Source organism: Oryx dammah, unplaced genomic scaffold, assembly GCF_014754425.2.
Source record: "Oryx dammah isolate SB20612 unplaced genomic scaffold, SCBI_Odam_1.1 HiC_scaffold_8, whole genome shotgun sequence".
NCBI lineage: Eukaryota > Metazoa > Chordata > Mammalia > Artiodactyla > Bovidae > Oryx > Oryx dammah.
In genome coordinates this window covers 43,356,931-43,372,548 of record NW_024070192.1, presented here as the reverse complement: position 1 = coordinate 43,372,548, position 15,618 = coordinate 43,356,931, and the positions used below count along the sequence as shown (strand labels likewise).

General features: G+C 35.6%; 1 protein-coding gene across 8 annotated transcripts in view; it reads right to left on the bottom strand.

The window, feature by feature from the left end:
* The window catches only part of NF1 (neurofibromin 1), a 244,679-nt gene that overhangs the window by 131,185 nt on the left and 97,876 nt on the right, over positions 1–15,618 (bottom strand). For 7 of the 8 annotated variants that reach the window (XM_040243973.1, XM_040243974.1, XM_040243981.1 and 4 more), the window contains exons 15-20: positions 11,168–11,247; positions 9,522–9,645; positions 7,942–8,103; positions 6,537–6,786; positions 5,705–5,778; positions 5,401–5,484 (exon numbers count right to left, since the gene is read on the bottom strand). In XM_040243973.1, coding sequence (XP_040099907.1) covers positions 5,401–5,484; positions 5,705–5,778; positions 6,537–6,786; positions 7,942–8,103; positions 9,522–9,645; positions 11,168–11,247 — 774 coding nt within the window. The remainder of the gene's footprint in view (positions 1–5,400; positions 5,485–5,704; positions 5,779–6,536; positions 6,787–7,941; positions 8,104–9,521; positions 9,646–11,167; positions 11,248–15,618) is intronic. The other variant, XM_040243976.1, reaches the window with a different exon arrangement.

The window sequence follows — 15,618 nt, the reverse complement described above, 5'->3', positions numbered from 1 at the left end:
TTTTTCAAATTCAATTTCCCTTATGTACTGCCTACAAGCATAACAGTCATCTTACTATAGGGGATATATCACCCTAAGAAAGCTACACTAGGGACAATCGGTGATATGAATGATGTAGAAGTACCACTGCGTTTACTTCATTATGTTTATTCTGTGGGGAAAACGACCTCACATGAATGAATGCTTTGAATGTGGAACTCTTAAAACTTTCCATTTCTTATAGTACATGGATTTACTACAGTTGTATCTAGTATTAGGATATGGCTACATATCTCTGCTGTTATGCAGCACATCGTCCCTTTTAGGCCCTACATTATCAGATATTTATGCAAACTACCTGGTCAGGAATTAAGAGAGTGGGGTTCACAGGATGGATGATTTAATGTGTAGTGTAGCACAGTGAAAGAACCATTGGATACAACATTATGATTTGATAAAATAGAGTAAGCCTAGATCTTGCATTTAAGTACTTTATGTGATCTCGTTTGACTAAGAGGTTGGTTGGGCTCAAGATAATGAATCAACTTCACACCTTCAACAATATATGCAATAATGAGTCACTGGTATCAGACACAGAAGGTCCACTGAAGAAGAACTTGCAGACTGGCTTATAAGCAGTGTAGAGCATATATATGGACCGAATTTACATAGTGAGATTATCAAACCCTGTCAAGTGACTTTGAATTTTTTAGCAGCAGCAGGATGACTGAATCCTTAGCATATTGACTGCATATGGGTTGCAGCAGAGCTGAAACACTGTGGTTGGTATATACATGACTTATTTCCTTTACTCATCAAGCATTTGGATCCAGCTCCTCTTAGACATCTTCTTAATCTGGTTTCAGGTCTTCAGCCAAGTGTTTGTACCGAACAGACATTGTACTTGGCACTGATGTTAATTAAAGCATTATGGGATAGCGTATTAGCAGCTAAGGCTCAGCTAACTAAGCAGCTCTTTTGCATCTTTATTAAATACTTATCTTCCCATTGAAAATAAGAAAGAGGAAGAAAAGCTCAGAAGACTAGCTCCAACACACTGTACACCTGCAGCTGGTCTTCAAATAGTAGTGAAACTCATCAAAATGGAGGCAATGATACTGAAATGGATAAGCAACTCACACTAAGAATGAAATACACACAACAGCAGCTTTCAGACACAATGAAATCCAAACAAAGAAGTTCTGACAAAACTGCCAACAGTCGGGAAGATGGAGGCAGTGGGCCTGGAAGCAACAGTGAGCATAGTAATGGATCTACCATTGAGGTGATTTCTAGTAACTCAAGACAGTCAGCTGGCAGCTCTGCCAAGAGGTCAATCAGAAGACACTGCAGAGCTGAAGCCCTCAAAGAAGATGATGGTCAAAATCCTCTTAAAAGTAGTTGTGATACAGATCTTTGAAACAGAAAGTCAAGCAGGCCTTTGCTTAAGGGAATTCCCAAGGCCTATTAGCAAGCAATGAAACAGGAAAAGACCTGCTTTTTAACAGTCAATGTCATCAGTAGATAATCAAATACAAATGCTACATGCCTATTCACACTCTGAAGATCCAGAACGAATTTCAGAGGAAATGAATGCTGCCCAAACAGCACAAGCATCTCAGGAATCTTGTAGTATGACACACACTGGGGACTTTCTTGGGAGGCTACTGGAAATGAATTATTTGCTTGCTGGCAATCCAGCATCACTAAGTTCAGCTTCAGAACCACAGTGGGCACATGGCTGATGACAAGCTAAGTGCAGGTGCTGTCAGCTGTGGTAGACGCCAGATTAGTGCAAAGTCAGAAAAAAACATGGCTGATTTTGATAGTGAAGAGTCTGGATGTGAAGAGGAGCTAGCTCAAATTAACTCATAGGCAGAGCTAACATTTCACCCCTAACAACATCTTGCCACTGTAGTATCCATTTACCATAAACATCTTAGTTAAGGAACTATAATTCATAAACATCAATTCAACAGTTACTCTTTTAATTAACTATTAGTTAATTTGGATATTGTCTGTAAGAAAGGAAACATCTTGTTAGAATACAGTCCAAGATGATGATGCAGCTAAATCTTTCTGGAGGATCAATAAATAAAGCAGAGAAACTTCCTTGGTATGTTGGTTTACCAATAGATAGATCTAAATGAGATTCACTGAAGGTTGCTCAAAAATTTAGTAAACAGGTAAATAGTAATTAAAAAAATTTTTATGCAATAGTCAAAGTACAGTTTGTGTACTCTTTTCAACTAGGAGTTAATTCATAGCATTTAATGTGCCATTATCAACCTATTTTATTGTAATTGTGATTTTCATATTACATTTAAAGATTTCCCTTACAGGGTTCATATTTTATCGCCGTCTTATTTTTAAACAGTATTTTTTGACACTTTTTTAATCAGATCATCTCTAACAGAAACAAAGGTGTAACAGTAATATTTATTCTCTTCTTGACTCCAGGAACACTGTAGTGACTACTCTGTTTTCAATCTACAGTTAAACGTTCTTAAATTGTGTCACTATATATGAAGCAAAATATTAACGTGATATTAAAATGAAACTAATACAACATTTTGATAATGGTACTGTTCTTTCACCTGAGGAATCTTTTGTACCTTGACTTTCATACTGCATAAAGAACTAGGTTAGTGGTTTTTTTCTCTAGGTTGAATTCTGCTGTATATTTACATACTTCTTATTGGGGCTCAAGTTTCCTGATCTTTAATCATTCCACTGAGTCATTTTCATGTTTCCTTTGTCTAACACTGCTTTGATAATGTTGTTCCATTCTCTGACACAGAGAATTCACTTATTAGCTGAATATATTATACCATATTATATTATATATTTTCAGCTTAGCTCTCCCCAGGCTTGATATAAATGTCTAATTTTACTGAACATTTAGGTGCTTCAAAGTATTTTTTACTAATTGAATTAGAAAAAGTATGTACAATAGTTTATTTCCTACTTCTGGTCTTTAAAGGGTTATAATTTGAAGAATTCCAATGAAAAAACTGCTTGTTCATGCAGGTATGTATGTGCTCAGTCACGTCTGACTCTTTGTGACCCCATGGACTGCAGCCCACCAGGCTCCTCTGTCCTTGGAATTTTCCAGGCACGAATACTGGAGCAGGTTACCATTTCCTTCTCCAGGGGATCTTCTGGACTCAGGGATTGAACTGGCATCTTTTATGTCTCCTTCACTGGTAGGTGGATTCTTTACCACTGCCACTGGGCAGCCCTCATGCAAGCATAAGAAACCATTAATAGACCCCTGTTAGTGGATCCACTGCCTCATTTGTTATACATTCTTTAAGAGGAAAGCTTTTAATGGTTAGGTGATATTTGATCATTTACATAGATATTATGAGAGTTCATTTTATTTCTTTATCTGGCTGCGCTGGGTCTTAGTTGTGTGGTGGCACGAGGTATTTTTGATCTTCACTGCAGGATCTTTAGTTGCGGGAAACAGGATCTTTAGTTGTAGCAGTTCATTTTTAAATGTTAGCTGTCTTCTAAAAGTTTTTGTAAAACTATCAAGCAATTTTTTAATGTGATTATATGCATTTATATTTCCCATAGGTGCATCACATATCCTGTGACTCAGCAATTCTACTGTGTGTGCCTTATAGAAATACATCTATAAGATCAGCAAAGGACACATTCAAGAATGTTCATAGCAGCACTATTCAAAATAAAAATATTGTAATATCCTTCAATTAAAATAAATAAATTTTTTAAAAAACTAGTCTTTGTATAATTGTCTGATGCCAAAAAGGTACAGAAAGGAAAAATTAAATTCAGGAACTGTTGAATAAATAATATATTACAATAACAAAAAATGAACTAGAATTGCACAGAATAGTGTGGCTGAATTTCACAAACATTATGTTGAGTGAAAGAAGCCAGATATTAGAGTATACTTCTATTGTTCTATTCATATACGTTTAACAACAGGAAAATGACTGTATTCAATCAGGATAATGGTTAGTTACTCTTGATTGTTAGTGACTGGAAGGAGCACAATGAAAGCTTCTGGGATGCTGGTAATGATTTCTTTCTTGATGTGGGTACTGACTGCACAAGTATGTTTATCTCCTAATATTTTGCACTGTCACATCAATTTACACATATTTTTAAATTTATGTTATCCTACAATTAAAAAAAACTATGTGAAAGATGCAAAGCAAGTTTAACTAAAAAAAACCCAAACTTAAGATTATCACATACATTTTTAAGGCACCAACATATTTTTATCATAGACTAATATAGTCAACACAGAATATCGAATTTCTTTTTAAAAGCTTTGATTTACATGAATAAACCTTGTAAGCATTATGCCAAGTGAAAGAAACCAATCACTATTGACCACACATTGCATGATGCTATTTATATGAAATGTCCAGAACTGGCAAGTCTACTCAGACAGAAAGTAGCTTAATGGCTGCTGAGGGCCAGGGGCAGAGGTGTAGAGGGAGGTTAGGGAATGACAGCTAAAGGGCATGGGTATTTATTAAATTGTGGTGGGGGCTACACAACTTTGAATATATTAAAATCCACTGAATTATACATTTTTAAACAGGTGAATTTTACAGTATGTGAATTACATCTCAACAAAACAGCCACGAAAAAAGAAAGCTTTCATTCTAAAGCCACATGTCCATCTTCAAATAATGATATTAGGTGCAGATTTTTGCTTCACAAAAATGTAACTTTTCTTATTCTAATTAAGCATGACAAGAAAAAAACAATGGGAGACTAATGAATTTTTATAAAACGTGTAATAATGAGAACAATATGACCATTTCAAATCAAACATACAGAAATATCAATTGTTAATTTCCAGGGTAACAGATGATAACAGTTGATGAGTGAAACGGTCAAATTTTAAAATTTCATTTAACCTACGGCTCAATCTTCTGGCCACCAGATCCCTTAATTAGAATACCTAATAAAACAGTAAGACGTAGTGTTTCAATTTTAATTCTTTTTCTCTACTTTTGTCACTCCTTTCCTGAAAATTCTGTGCAATACTCTCATGGAAAAAGAGAAAGGAAAGAGAGGAAAGGAATGGTCTCTATCATAAATCATCTCTAGCTCAGAACTGTCCAGTATTTCTGCAATGATGGAAACATTTAATATCTGTACTGTCCAAGATAGCAGTCAATTTCCACATGTGGCTACTCTGTGACAGAGAAACTGAATTTTAACTATATTTAATTATAAGTGAAATTTTAATTTGACTAGTGTCTAGTGGCTACCATTTTAGTGCAGGTTTAGATAAACCACAACTAAACCATCAGTCTTACGACATCTACATACTTATTACACTAAGAGTCACTCACAAAATATTACTAAAGTGTATGTAGTACATGTATTTAGCAGATCAATCAACAGACAAAATCAACTTCACAAACTCACCTGGCCATCTTCCATTTTGGTTTTTGGGTAGTTGAGGATTAGTTTTGTAGCTTGTTCCCACTTTGCATGCGTATCTTCCCAAGCCTAAAATGAAAGTAATTACCACTTGAAAGCAACCTTAAACCTACAGCTAAAAAACCAATCAGTAATAGGTCTCAAACTTGGTATATATTATAATATCCTACTTATAATATGCATCTTAGATTTGCTTCTAAAGCTATTCCTGGCCACATGCACAAAATCCAAGGCTTCGAAAATTGCAGGTGGGGGCCTGGAAAGGGTATTTCTGTTGCTAAGGACATACCTCAGTGTTTCCTGCAGTGGGATGCTCAATTCGCCGTAGTAGTGCCATCACTCTTTTCTGAAGTGCTGCTCTTCCTAAGCAAGTGAAAGTGAAAGTGAAGTTGCTCAGTCGTGTCCGACTCTTTGCGACCCTGTGGACTGTAGCCCACCAGGCTCCTCTGTCCATGGGATTTTCCAGGCAAGAGTACTGGAGTGGGGTGCCACTGCCTTCTCCAGAGCATCTTCCCGACCCAGGGATCGAACCCAGGTCTCCCGCATTGTAAGCAAGATGCTTTTACCATCTGAGCCACCAGGGAAGTCAAGACAACAGCAAATTAGCCTATTGCACTTAAGAGCCCTGCTTGCCAGTGGAGAATGTGGCAAGCCCAACCCAAAAGGCAAAGGAGGGGAATGAATACTTCAGATGGTAAAGCTGCACACTTCCTTTCACCATCCTCACAGGAAAGGGGTATTTAAGTTGGTCTCCACAATGTCCTTGGCCTAAAATACCTATTTCTACCTATACTTACTCATAACATGTGCTAATGCTTTTAAAACTTCACTATATACAGCTGAGGCAGAGTAAACTGTTTAATTTATAACTGAACAATTTATACTGTCAGTTTTTAAACAAATGCATATGGCATATTAAAAATTCAGTGAGAAAATAACTTATTCCAAATACTATTTACTGTCACCTTACCTTGTGAAAAAAAGGATTTCAGGAAAGGTATTTGAATGAGCCCTGTTAACTTAAAGAAGTACTGATCTGAAATATATCCCTATGTTTCTAGAGTAATCAGGTATGTGATTCAAGGTAGACTGAGTTAAAAAAAAAATTATGCATGATTTACCTGTTGACATCATATTGCTAACAGAGGCAAATTCCATGAATGTGTTATAGTTGGGCAAGAAATTGTGTACTGACACTTCATCCACCCCACACCGGATATCTGCTTCCTCACAGAGGTGACGAAAACAGGACATGGCAACCAGAACTGCTTCAGTGTCGGGGCTCCACAGGAACATGTACAGGGCCACTTCTAGTTTGGTCTGAGCTTGTCGGCATATTGGTGGGGTTCCACTGCACCCTGCTGCACTATCCTGGGATCAAGGCAGGGAGGCAAATATTTGCAACTTACGTAATTTTATTTGCAAAATCCAATAATTCAACAAGCTGTGTACCATAGATGTCTGTATACAATAACCCACAAGAGCTTTTCCCCTTTAACCATGACAGAATTTTTATACCTCAAAATATCTTGACTGAATGAGAACTCAAATTATTTGGACCAACATAATACTAGTATCTGTTCAATTTTTTCAGATTCTATAAATATAGATTAAGTCTAATATGAACACAAAGAAAATATGCACAGTATAAATCTACTCAATGAAAAATATAATGCACTTCTCAGTCACTCAAAAATGACAAAAGAAGAGCAAGTAACAAGAAATTCTATCCACCCAGAGGGAAGAAATTAAATAATCATACTGCAAACTGACTGAAAGGACATGAATAAGAACTAAACATGACTGTATAAGGTATATTGGGCTCTGGATAACATATTCTCAAAACATAAAATAGAGAAATTCTCCTTTATAAGCCAACATGCAAATTCTGTAGTTAAGAACAATAGAAAATACCACACTGTTGAGTAGTTGTTTTCCTTTGACTTAAGATTATATTGTAAAATAGAGATTTTTTTTTTTTAAATAGAGATTTAAAAAAGCTTTGGTCTGCAAAAGAAATTCTATAATGATCTGACATTTTCAGTAGTATTATGATTTATTTTTAAAGGGAATTATGGACACAAAAGTCACGAAAACACTTAATGCATATAACATTAAGCAAAATGCCTTTTTTCCCCAGTAAATCTGTACTTTTTTTTAGTTGATAGAACGTTTAAACTTCTGGGGTACGAATGATCTTTCTTATCGGAGAGTTATAATAATTATAGCTATCAGTTACAACTTGTAAGTGTCAAATACTCAATCCAGTGCTATTTACACATAATCTCACTTAATTCTCAAAATAATTCTGCAGCAGAAATTATTATACCCTTTTAAAGTTGAGGAACTGAGACACAGATAAGTTAGGAACTTGCCTGAGTGTCCTCAAAGAGCAGTAATGAAACTACAAGCTAAGCAGTTCTTTATTAGGCTGTATTACCTAGTTGAAATTTACCCAAGTTAATTCAGAAAAAAAGTACAGAGCACAGATGATGATACAGGAAAACTACAAAAGAAGTCCCTTACCATGGATGAATTTCCTTTCCCCTTCCTGAGAGAGGTTCCAGGAGCACAAGTGCGTAGTAATTCATCATGATCCATGGACATTTGACTGGTATTCCCACTTGACGGAACATCACATCCTACTCCATAAAGGATGAGAAAATGACAGGAACTTCTATCTGCCTGCTAGAAAGGAAAAATAAGTAAGCCTTTTCAAAGCACTGATAGCCAAGAGAAATAAATACTTATATGAGTTGCCTTTCTGTTTGAGATGATCCTGGAAAACCTCTCCTTCCAATTCCTACTCCTCTCATACTGAAAAACATTCTCTAGAAACCCAGTAGTACAAATAATGTTTCCTCAGTGTCTCTGAAACTCCTCTCAGTTTTCCACTCTTCAAATACTCAGAATCAACAGATCTAGAAATGTAAATTAAGATTTCTAGGTCTGACATGGACACAAGTTAAACATCAACAACATAAATCTACCACATGAAAAATATAATGTACTTTTTATTCAGTTAAAAACAACAAAGATTTCCTCTCATACAATACGGTCAGGATAACGGGAAGGTGACTCTTTTGAGATTAAATTCCTCTGGACCAGAATTAACACTGGTATATATGCTAAGTATGAGTGACTTCACTAACCAGAGGACAACAAGATTCACTGCCGGATTACTAATGCTTGCACTCTAGAGAATTATACTATAGGCAAGGGCATGAAACGCTGAAGTCCAATCTCATTCCTTATCTTTGGCATAATGCCAAATTCTACTATAGTAACAGATGAAGGTAAACCAGATATGAATAAACCCAACTCACCATTAGCTCATTTCTAAACAAAGAAAATTCAACAAGCTGCATGGCACACTGAAAAGCATATGTATTAGATACATTTAAGATTTCCCATAGATTTTATCCATTCCAGAAATGGATAAAAACTTATTGAATCAAGTACTCCTAAAACTATGCCATAACAGAACTTTTTAATTGACTGATTATAGAAACTTTATGTTAAAAGAAACTTAAGGCTCTTCTCTAGCCACCAAAATCTTGTCACCAGGCTTCAATAGTTCAGAATCAAAACTTTTCACTCAACCCTAAGGAAGAAGACTTCTGGTATCTTCAAGAGGTAATAACTTTCTCAAAGAAATAAAAATAAACCTAGATTGATGGCCCTCAATCTCTTTCCTTCAGCTTCTTTATATATATTGATAGATAGATAGATAGATACCATTCTCTGGACTAGCCTAGACATCAGATTCAAGTCTTATGTATGAACTTGAGAGCAGAGACAGCAAATGTTGTTTCTCAATCTTCTTTGGTTATAGAGGCCCCACTCCTCCTAGATCTACCCCACAGAATCCTGCTTAACTCGTCTAGACTTTATCAGGATTGTGGCTTTAAGGGTAATGGCTCAAAATAATTTTTACTTAAAGTGCTGATTTCTCAGCCATTGTCTCCTGCGCGTACATTTCCCCTGAAGACTTTGCAGGAGAGAGGAGCTGAATAAGGACTTGATTTGGTAATAAACATTTTCTTAATCTCTTTTCATTACCATTCCAAATATTCTTCCATTTCAACAGATGTCATTTTGCTTACCTTATTTTTAAGAAGAAATTTATTCCTGCAGATCAAAATTTCCCGCAACCATTTGAGAATTTCTGTGCTACTAAGCATTTGATGACTAGTTAATTTCTTGCAAATGTAAAAAAGCATTTGTGAGCTGCAGAAACAAAGTTCATTGTTACCAGCATTGCCAATAAACAATCTAATACAGATAAAGTCAGAATAAAAGAATGGCATTCTCTAATAATGGACAAAGTTTAAAGAAGCTTATCTTCCTTTCCAGGATTTATTTTAGAGAAATGGTTATCAGAATGTTAACAGCACTGTAAGGAAAGGAAGTATGCAGATTACATTAAAAAAAAAAAAGTACTTCTAAGCCCCCTTCTCCCCCAACCACTTCATCCATGCATCTCATCCTCACAGAGGACTCAAGAAAAATTATAGATCTGTACAGCACAGACTATTTAAATCTAGTGCTCTAGAGCAGGGGTCAGCAAACAACTGCCTGCAGGCCTAATCCAGTCCATCATTTGCCTTTGCAAATAAAGTTTTAGTGGAACACGGTCACGCTCCACTCACTCACAGTCTATGGCTACTTTCATGTCCCAAGAGCAGAAGTAAACAGTTATAAAAGAGGCTATCTGGCCCACAAAAACTAAAATACTGACTACTTGGCCCTTTAGAGAAAAAGTTTGCTCATTTCTACTCTAGAGCTGCACTGTCCAACATAGTAACCACAAGTCAGCCACATGTGGCCACTGTGCACTTGAAATGTGGCTTCTCTAAACTGAGATGTCCTGTAAGTATGAAACACCCCAAATTTTGAAGACTTTAGAAAAAAGAACATAAAATATCTTCTTAATAACTTTTATATTGATCAACATATTAAAAATATTCTATATATATATATATATATACACACACACACAGGGTTTAAAAATATATTATTAAAATTAATTTTACCTGTTTATTTTTTTAATGTGGCAACTAGAAAAATTTAAATTACATATGTGGTTCACATTACATTACTATCAAAGAGCACTGCTCCAGAATCTAGGATTTAACTCAGCTGCCAAGTGACTTGGTGTACCCAGTTCTACAAGATAATAACAAAACCTGAGGTTTACACACTTACATTTTCCTCAGTGCGTTACCCCTATGCTCACTGAAAGGTAATAATTCATATAACCAAGGAAATAAATTATAAAATTATATATACATATAATTTTGCCTTCTAAGCAGATATTCATTATATTAATTCATCCACAAAAAACACCAGTATTATTGAAAACATGAGATTATAGTTTAAAAAACTGAAACAAACTATTAATATTTAAAACTTTAACACTCTAAGCTTATAAATGATAAAAATCAATTTAAAACACAGTTTAAACATATAAAAATCTGAAATAGCAGAAGACATACCAAATAATAGTACTTATGGTTGGGTAATGAAATTTAGCACAATTTTTAAAAACTTATTTTCTAATTTGCTGTGACAATGTTCTTACAGTTAAAATAAGAAATAACCTAATAATTTCAAGTCAAATAAAATACAAAATCATAAAACATCTGGCAGTATAAGTGAATAAAGTTAATAAACCAAGTATATAGAGTTAATATTTAAAGACAAAAAAATTAAAAATTTAAGTTGAATTAAAAAATAAGGGTGTGTATACCTAATTTCCCAAAATGTTTCTACAGGAGCATCAGGATTCCACAAATCAATGCTATCTAACTGATGAAGAACCAGCAGAGCCTGAATTTTAAAAAAAAAGAGAGAGAAGACTTACTCAAAAAAATATTTGGTAAACATAACACTGGAGTATTTATTTTACAAATACTGACAAACTGTGCTACTTACTTATAGCCTCAGCATGCAGTGTAAGGCACAAGAGAAAAGCTCTGACGAACCCAAATCTCTAGGGATTATATATACAAAATGAAGTCACTTTATTCCTCTCACTGTTACTTTAAATGGCATGTACACATAAGTTAAATACTGATGAATTTAGAATAGCAATATACATGTGTAAAAACTGCTTTAAGACACAAATAATATGATTTCAGTAAGTATCAAAGAACTCTATGGAAAATAAAATTAACCCCCAAAGAAGGAGAGCTCTCCAAAACTAATATACACAACATTTTACTTCTAGGTCACAAGTTAAAAGTAGAAGTTATCTTGTTTGCCACAAATTCTTAGAACAGAAAGGTCAAATTATTTTTCAAAAAGGAGAAAGGGGGAGGAAAACAGATTTTTGCATTGCATAGAGACTATGCATCCTGAAATATTAAAACTTTCCACATATAATTTTAACAAAATTGTATAACAGTATACTCATTTGACATTTCATAATTTTCCATATTGCTATGTGACCTGCATGGTTTAATGGATGCTTAATAGTTCACCAAACTGAAATATCATCCTCTTGTTATTTACTATGAACATATTCTCTTACTAGTGAATACTTAAATTTCCCCTTATGTTCTATTATAATTAAGAGCAGTAACCATATATGTGTGCAGCTTTTTCCTTTTCATTTATACTCATAGGATTAAAAAACTACAGGAATGGAATTATTTGGACCAAAAAAATGACATTTGTATGGCTCCTGCCAAATACTGTCAAAGAACTTTCCAAAAAGAATGCAAAGAATATACCTGTTTATAGAACCAAGAGCAATGCACACAAATATTAGTTTGGTGCAAAAGTAATTGTGGTTTTTACATTGTTGAACTTTGTTGTTTGACATTAGAATACATTCTTAAATAAATGTGGTTATGTTAACACATCATTTTAATGTGCATTTCTTGCTTTATGTTTTTTTGCTAATAACATTACTTGCTGTTGATATTTATTTTAGACTATAGAAATGATGTTAGACAAAAAGCAAACTTGAGTTATTATTTTATTCACATTCAAAATGGGTTGTAAAGCAGTGGAGACAACTTGCAACATTAACAATGCATATGGCCCAGGAACTGCTAATGAATGTTCAGTGCAGGGTGCTTCAAGAGGTTTTGCAAAAGAGACAAGAGCCTTGAAGATGAGGAGTGCAGCGGCTGGCCATCAGACGTTGACAACGACCAACTGAGAGCAATCATCAAAACTGATCCTCTTACAACTACATGAGGAGTTGCCAAAGAACCCAACTATTCTATGACTGATTGGCATTTAAAGCAAATTGGAAAAGTGAAAAAGCTCTATAAGTGGGTGCCTCATGAGCTGACTGCAAATCAAAAAATCATTTTGAAGTGTCACCTTCCCTTATTCTATGCAAAAACAATGAACCATTTCACAATCGGATTGTGACATGCGATGAAAAGTGGATTTTATATGACAACTGGTAATGACGAGCTCAGAGGTTGGACCTAGAAGCTCTCAAGCACTTCCCAAAGCCAAACGTGCACCAAAAAAAGGTCATGGTCACTGTGTGGTGGTCTGCTCCCTATCTGATCCACACAGCTATCTGAATCCTGGTGAAACCATTACATCTGAGAAGAATGCTCAGTAAGTTGATGAGATGCAGCAAAAACTACAACATCTGTAGCCAGTATTGGTCAACAGAATGGGCCCAATTCTCTACTACCATGCCTAAATACACACGGCACACCAATACTTCAAAAGTTGAACAAACTCGGCTAAGAAGTTTGGCCTCATCCACCATATTCACCTGACCTCCTGCCAACCAACTACCACTTCTTAAAGCAACTCAACAACTTTTTGCAGGGAAAATGCTTCCACAACCAGCAGGAGGCAGAAAATGCTTTCTAAGAGTTCATCAAATCCCGAAGCACAAATTTTTATGCTACAGGAATAAAAAAACTTATTTCTTATTGGCAAACAAGATTGTAACGGTTCCTGTTTTGATTAATAAAGATGAGTTTGAGCCTTGTTATGACAGGGAAGCCTGCTATGCTGCAAGCCATGGGGTCGCAAACAACTGGACGTGACTTAGTGACCAAACAACAACAATAATGATTTAAAATTCACAGTCCAAAACCACAGTTATTTTTATAACAACTTAATACAAACAACGAGTATCTAACAATGAGTGCTGAAACATCTTTGGCAAAATAAAGCATCATAAATAATGAAGCACTAAATCTTAAATATATAGTTTGATGAGTTTTCACAATAGCATATATCCTATATAACCAACACTGAGACCAACAGTATCAACACTCAGAAGCCTTTTGCACATTCCTTTCCCGTCATCAGCTCTTGACAAAAGCAGCCACTGTTCTGACTTCTATTGCCGTAGATACCTCTGCCTGTTTCTGAACTTTATATAAAGGGAATCATACAGCATGTTCTCTTTTGTGTTTGACTGTTTTCACTCAATATCATGTCTGTGAGATTCAGGCATGCTTTGCACTTAGCATTAGCTTATTCTTTTTGCATTGCTGTAATCAATGGAATGAAATAATCCAAATCATTTATCTCTACAGTTCGTAAATGTCTGAGCTGTTTACAGCTTTTTCAGTTCAGTTCAGTCGCTCAGTCGTGTCCGACTCTTTGTGAACCCATGAATCGCAGCACGCCAGGCCTCCCTGTCCATCACCAACTCCCAGAGGTCACTCAAACTCATGTCCATCAAGTCGGTGATGCCATCCAGCCATCTCATCCTCTGTCATCCCCTTCTCCTCCTGCCCCTAATCCTTCCCAGCATCAGGGTCTTTTCCAATGAGTCAACTCTTCATATGAGGTGGCCAAAGTATTGGAGTTTCAGCTTCAGCTTCAGTCCTTCCAATGAACACCCAGGACAGATTTCCTTTAGAATGGACTGGTTGGATCTCCTTGCAGTCCAAGGGACTCTCAAGAGTCTTCTCCAACACCACAGTTCAAAAGCATCAACTCTTGGGCACTCAGCTTTCTTCACAGTCCAACTCTCACATCCATACATGACTACTGGAAAAACCATAGCCTTGACTAGATGGACGTTTGTTGGCAAAGTAATGTCTCTGCTTTTTAATATGTTATTACACCTTTTTGGAATATTATAAATTATGCTATTAATATTTTATATGTGTCTTTTGGTAAACATACTTGTTGGATACATACCTAGGAAGAGAATTGCTAAGGTGTATATTTAGCTTTTGTAGATACTGCAAACCAATTTTTAATGATGGCTATACTAATTTATTCTTTTATTAGCAGAATATGAATAAAAACAAAGTACAGTTGACTCTTGAACAATGAGGAGGTTAGGGGTGCTGACCCCCCATGCAGTTAAAAAAACTTACACATAACTTTTGACTGCCTAACAAGTTAACTACTGATAGTCTACTATTGACTGGAAGCCTCACCAATAACAGAGTTGTTAATACATATTTTTGTATGTCATAGTGTTACTATATTTTAACAATAAAGCTAGTAAAAACAAAATGTTGCTAAGAAATCATAAAGAAAATACATTTAAAGTGCAGTACAGTATTTATCAATATTTTAAGTTTACTTCATGTTTACAAGCTGCATCAACTTTTTCTATAACAATGATGGCATCTTCGATAGTGTAATTTTTCCGGGCTTTCATGATGTTCTGTTTACTGGGGTTCTCTTCCATAGTGTCGACAACCCTTTCCATAGAATACCATGTGTAATGAGCCTAAAGTGTCCTTATGAACCCCTGATCTAGAAGGTGAATTAGAGACATGTTTTGGGCAATGAGACCACTTTGACATCTTCAGTGTTAAACTCATGGGGTTCTGGGTGGCCAGGGGCACAGTCCAGTATCAAAAGAATTTTAAAAGGCAGTCCATTACTGGCAAGATACTTCCTCACTCCAGTAACAAAGCATTGATGGAACTAATCCAAAAAATGATCCTCAATGTGCAGGCTTTCTTATACAACTAAAAGGCTAGCAACTGGTATCTTTCTTTTGCTTTCCAGCCTTGGAAGTTAGAAGCCCTGATTTATAGATTAGGGCAGTTTTGATCATACAGTATTTGCACAAAGCAGTAGAGGTAAGCCTATCCCTTCCTACCTTAAATCGTGGTGCTTGTTTCTCTTCCTAATAAATATCCTTTGTGGCATTTTTTTTCCCACTAGAATAAGGCACTTTTAATCCACATTATAAACCTGTTCAGGCTCATATCCTTTTCCACCAATAATTTTCTTAATGGA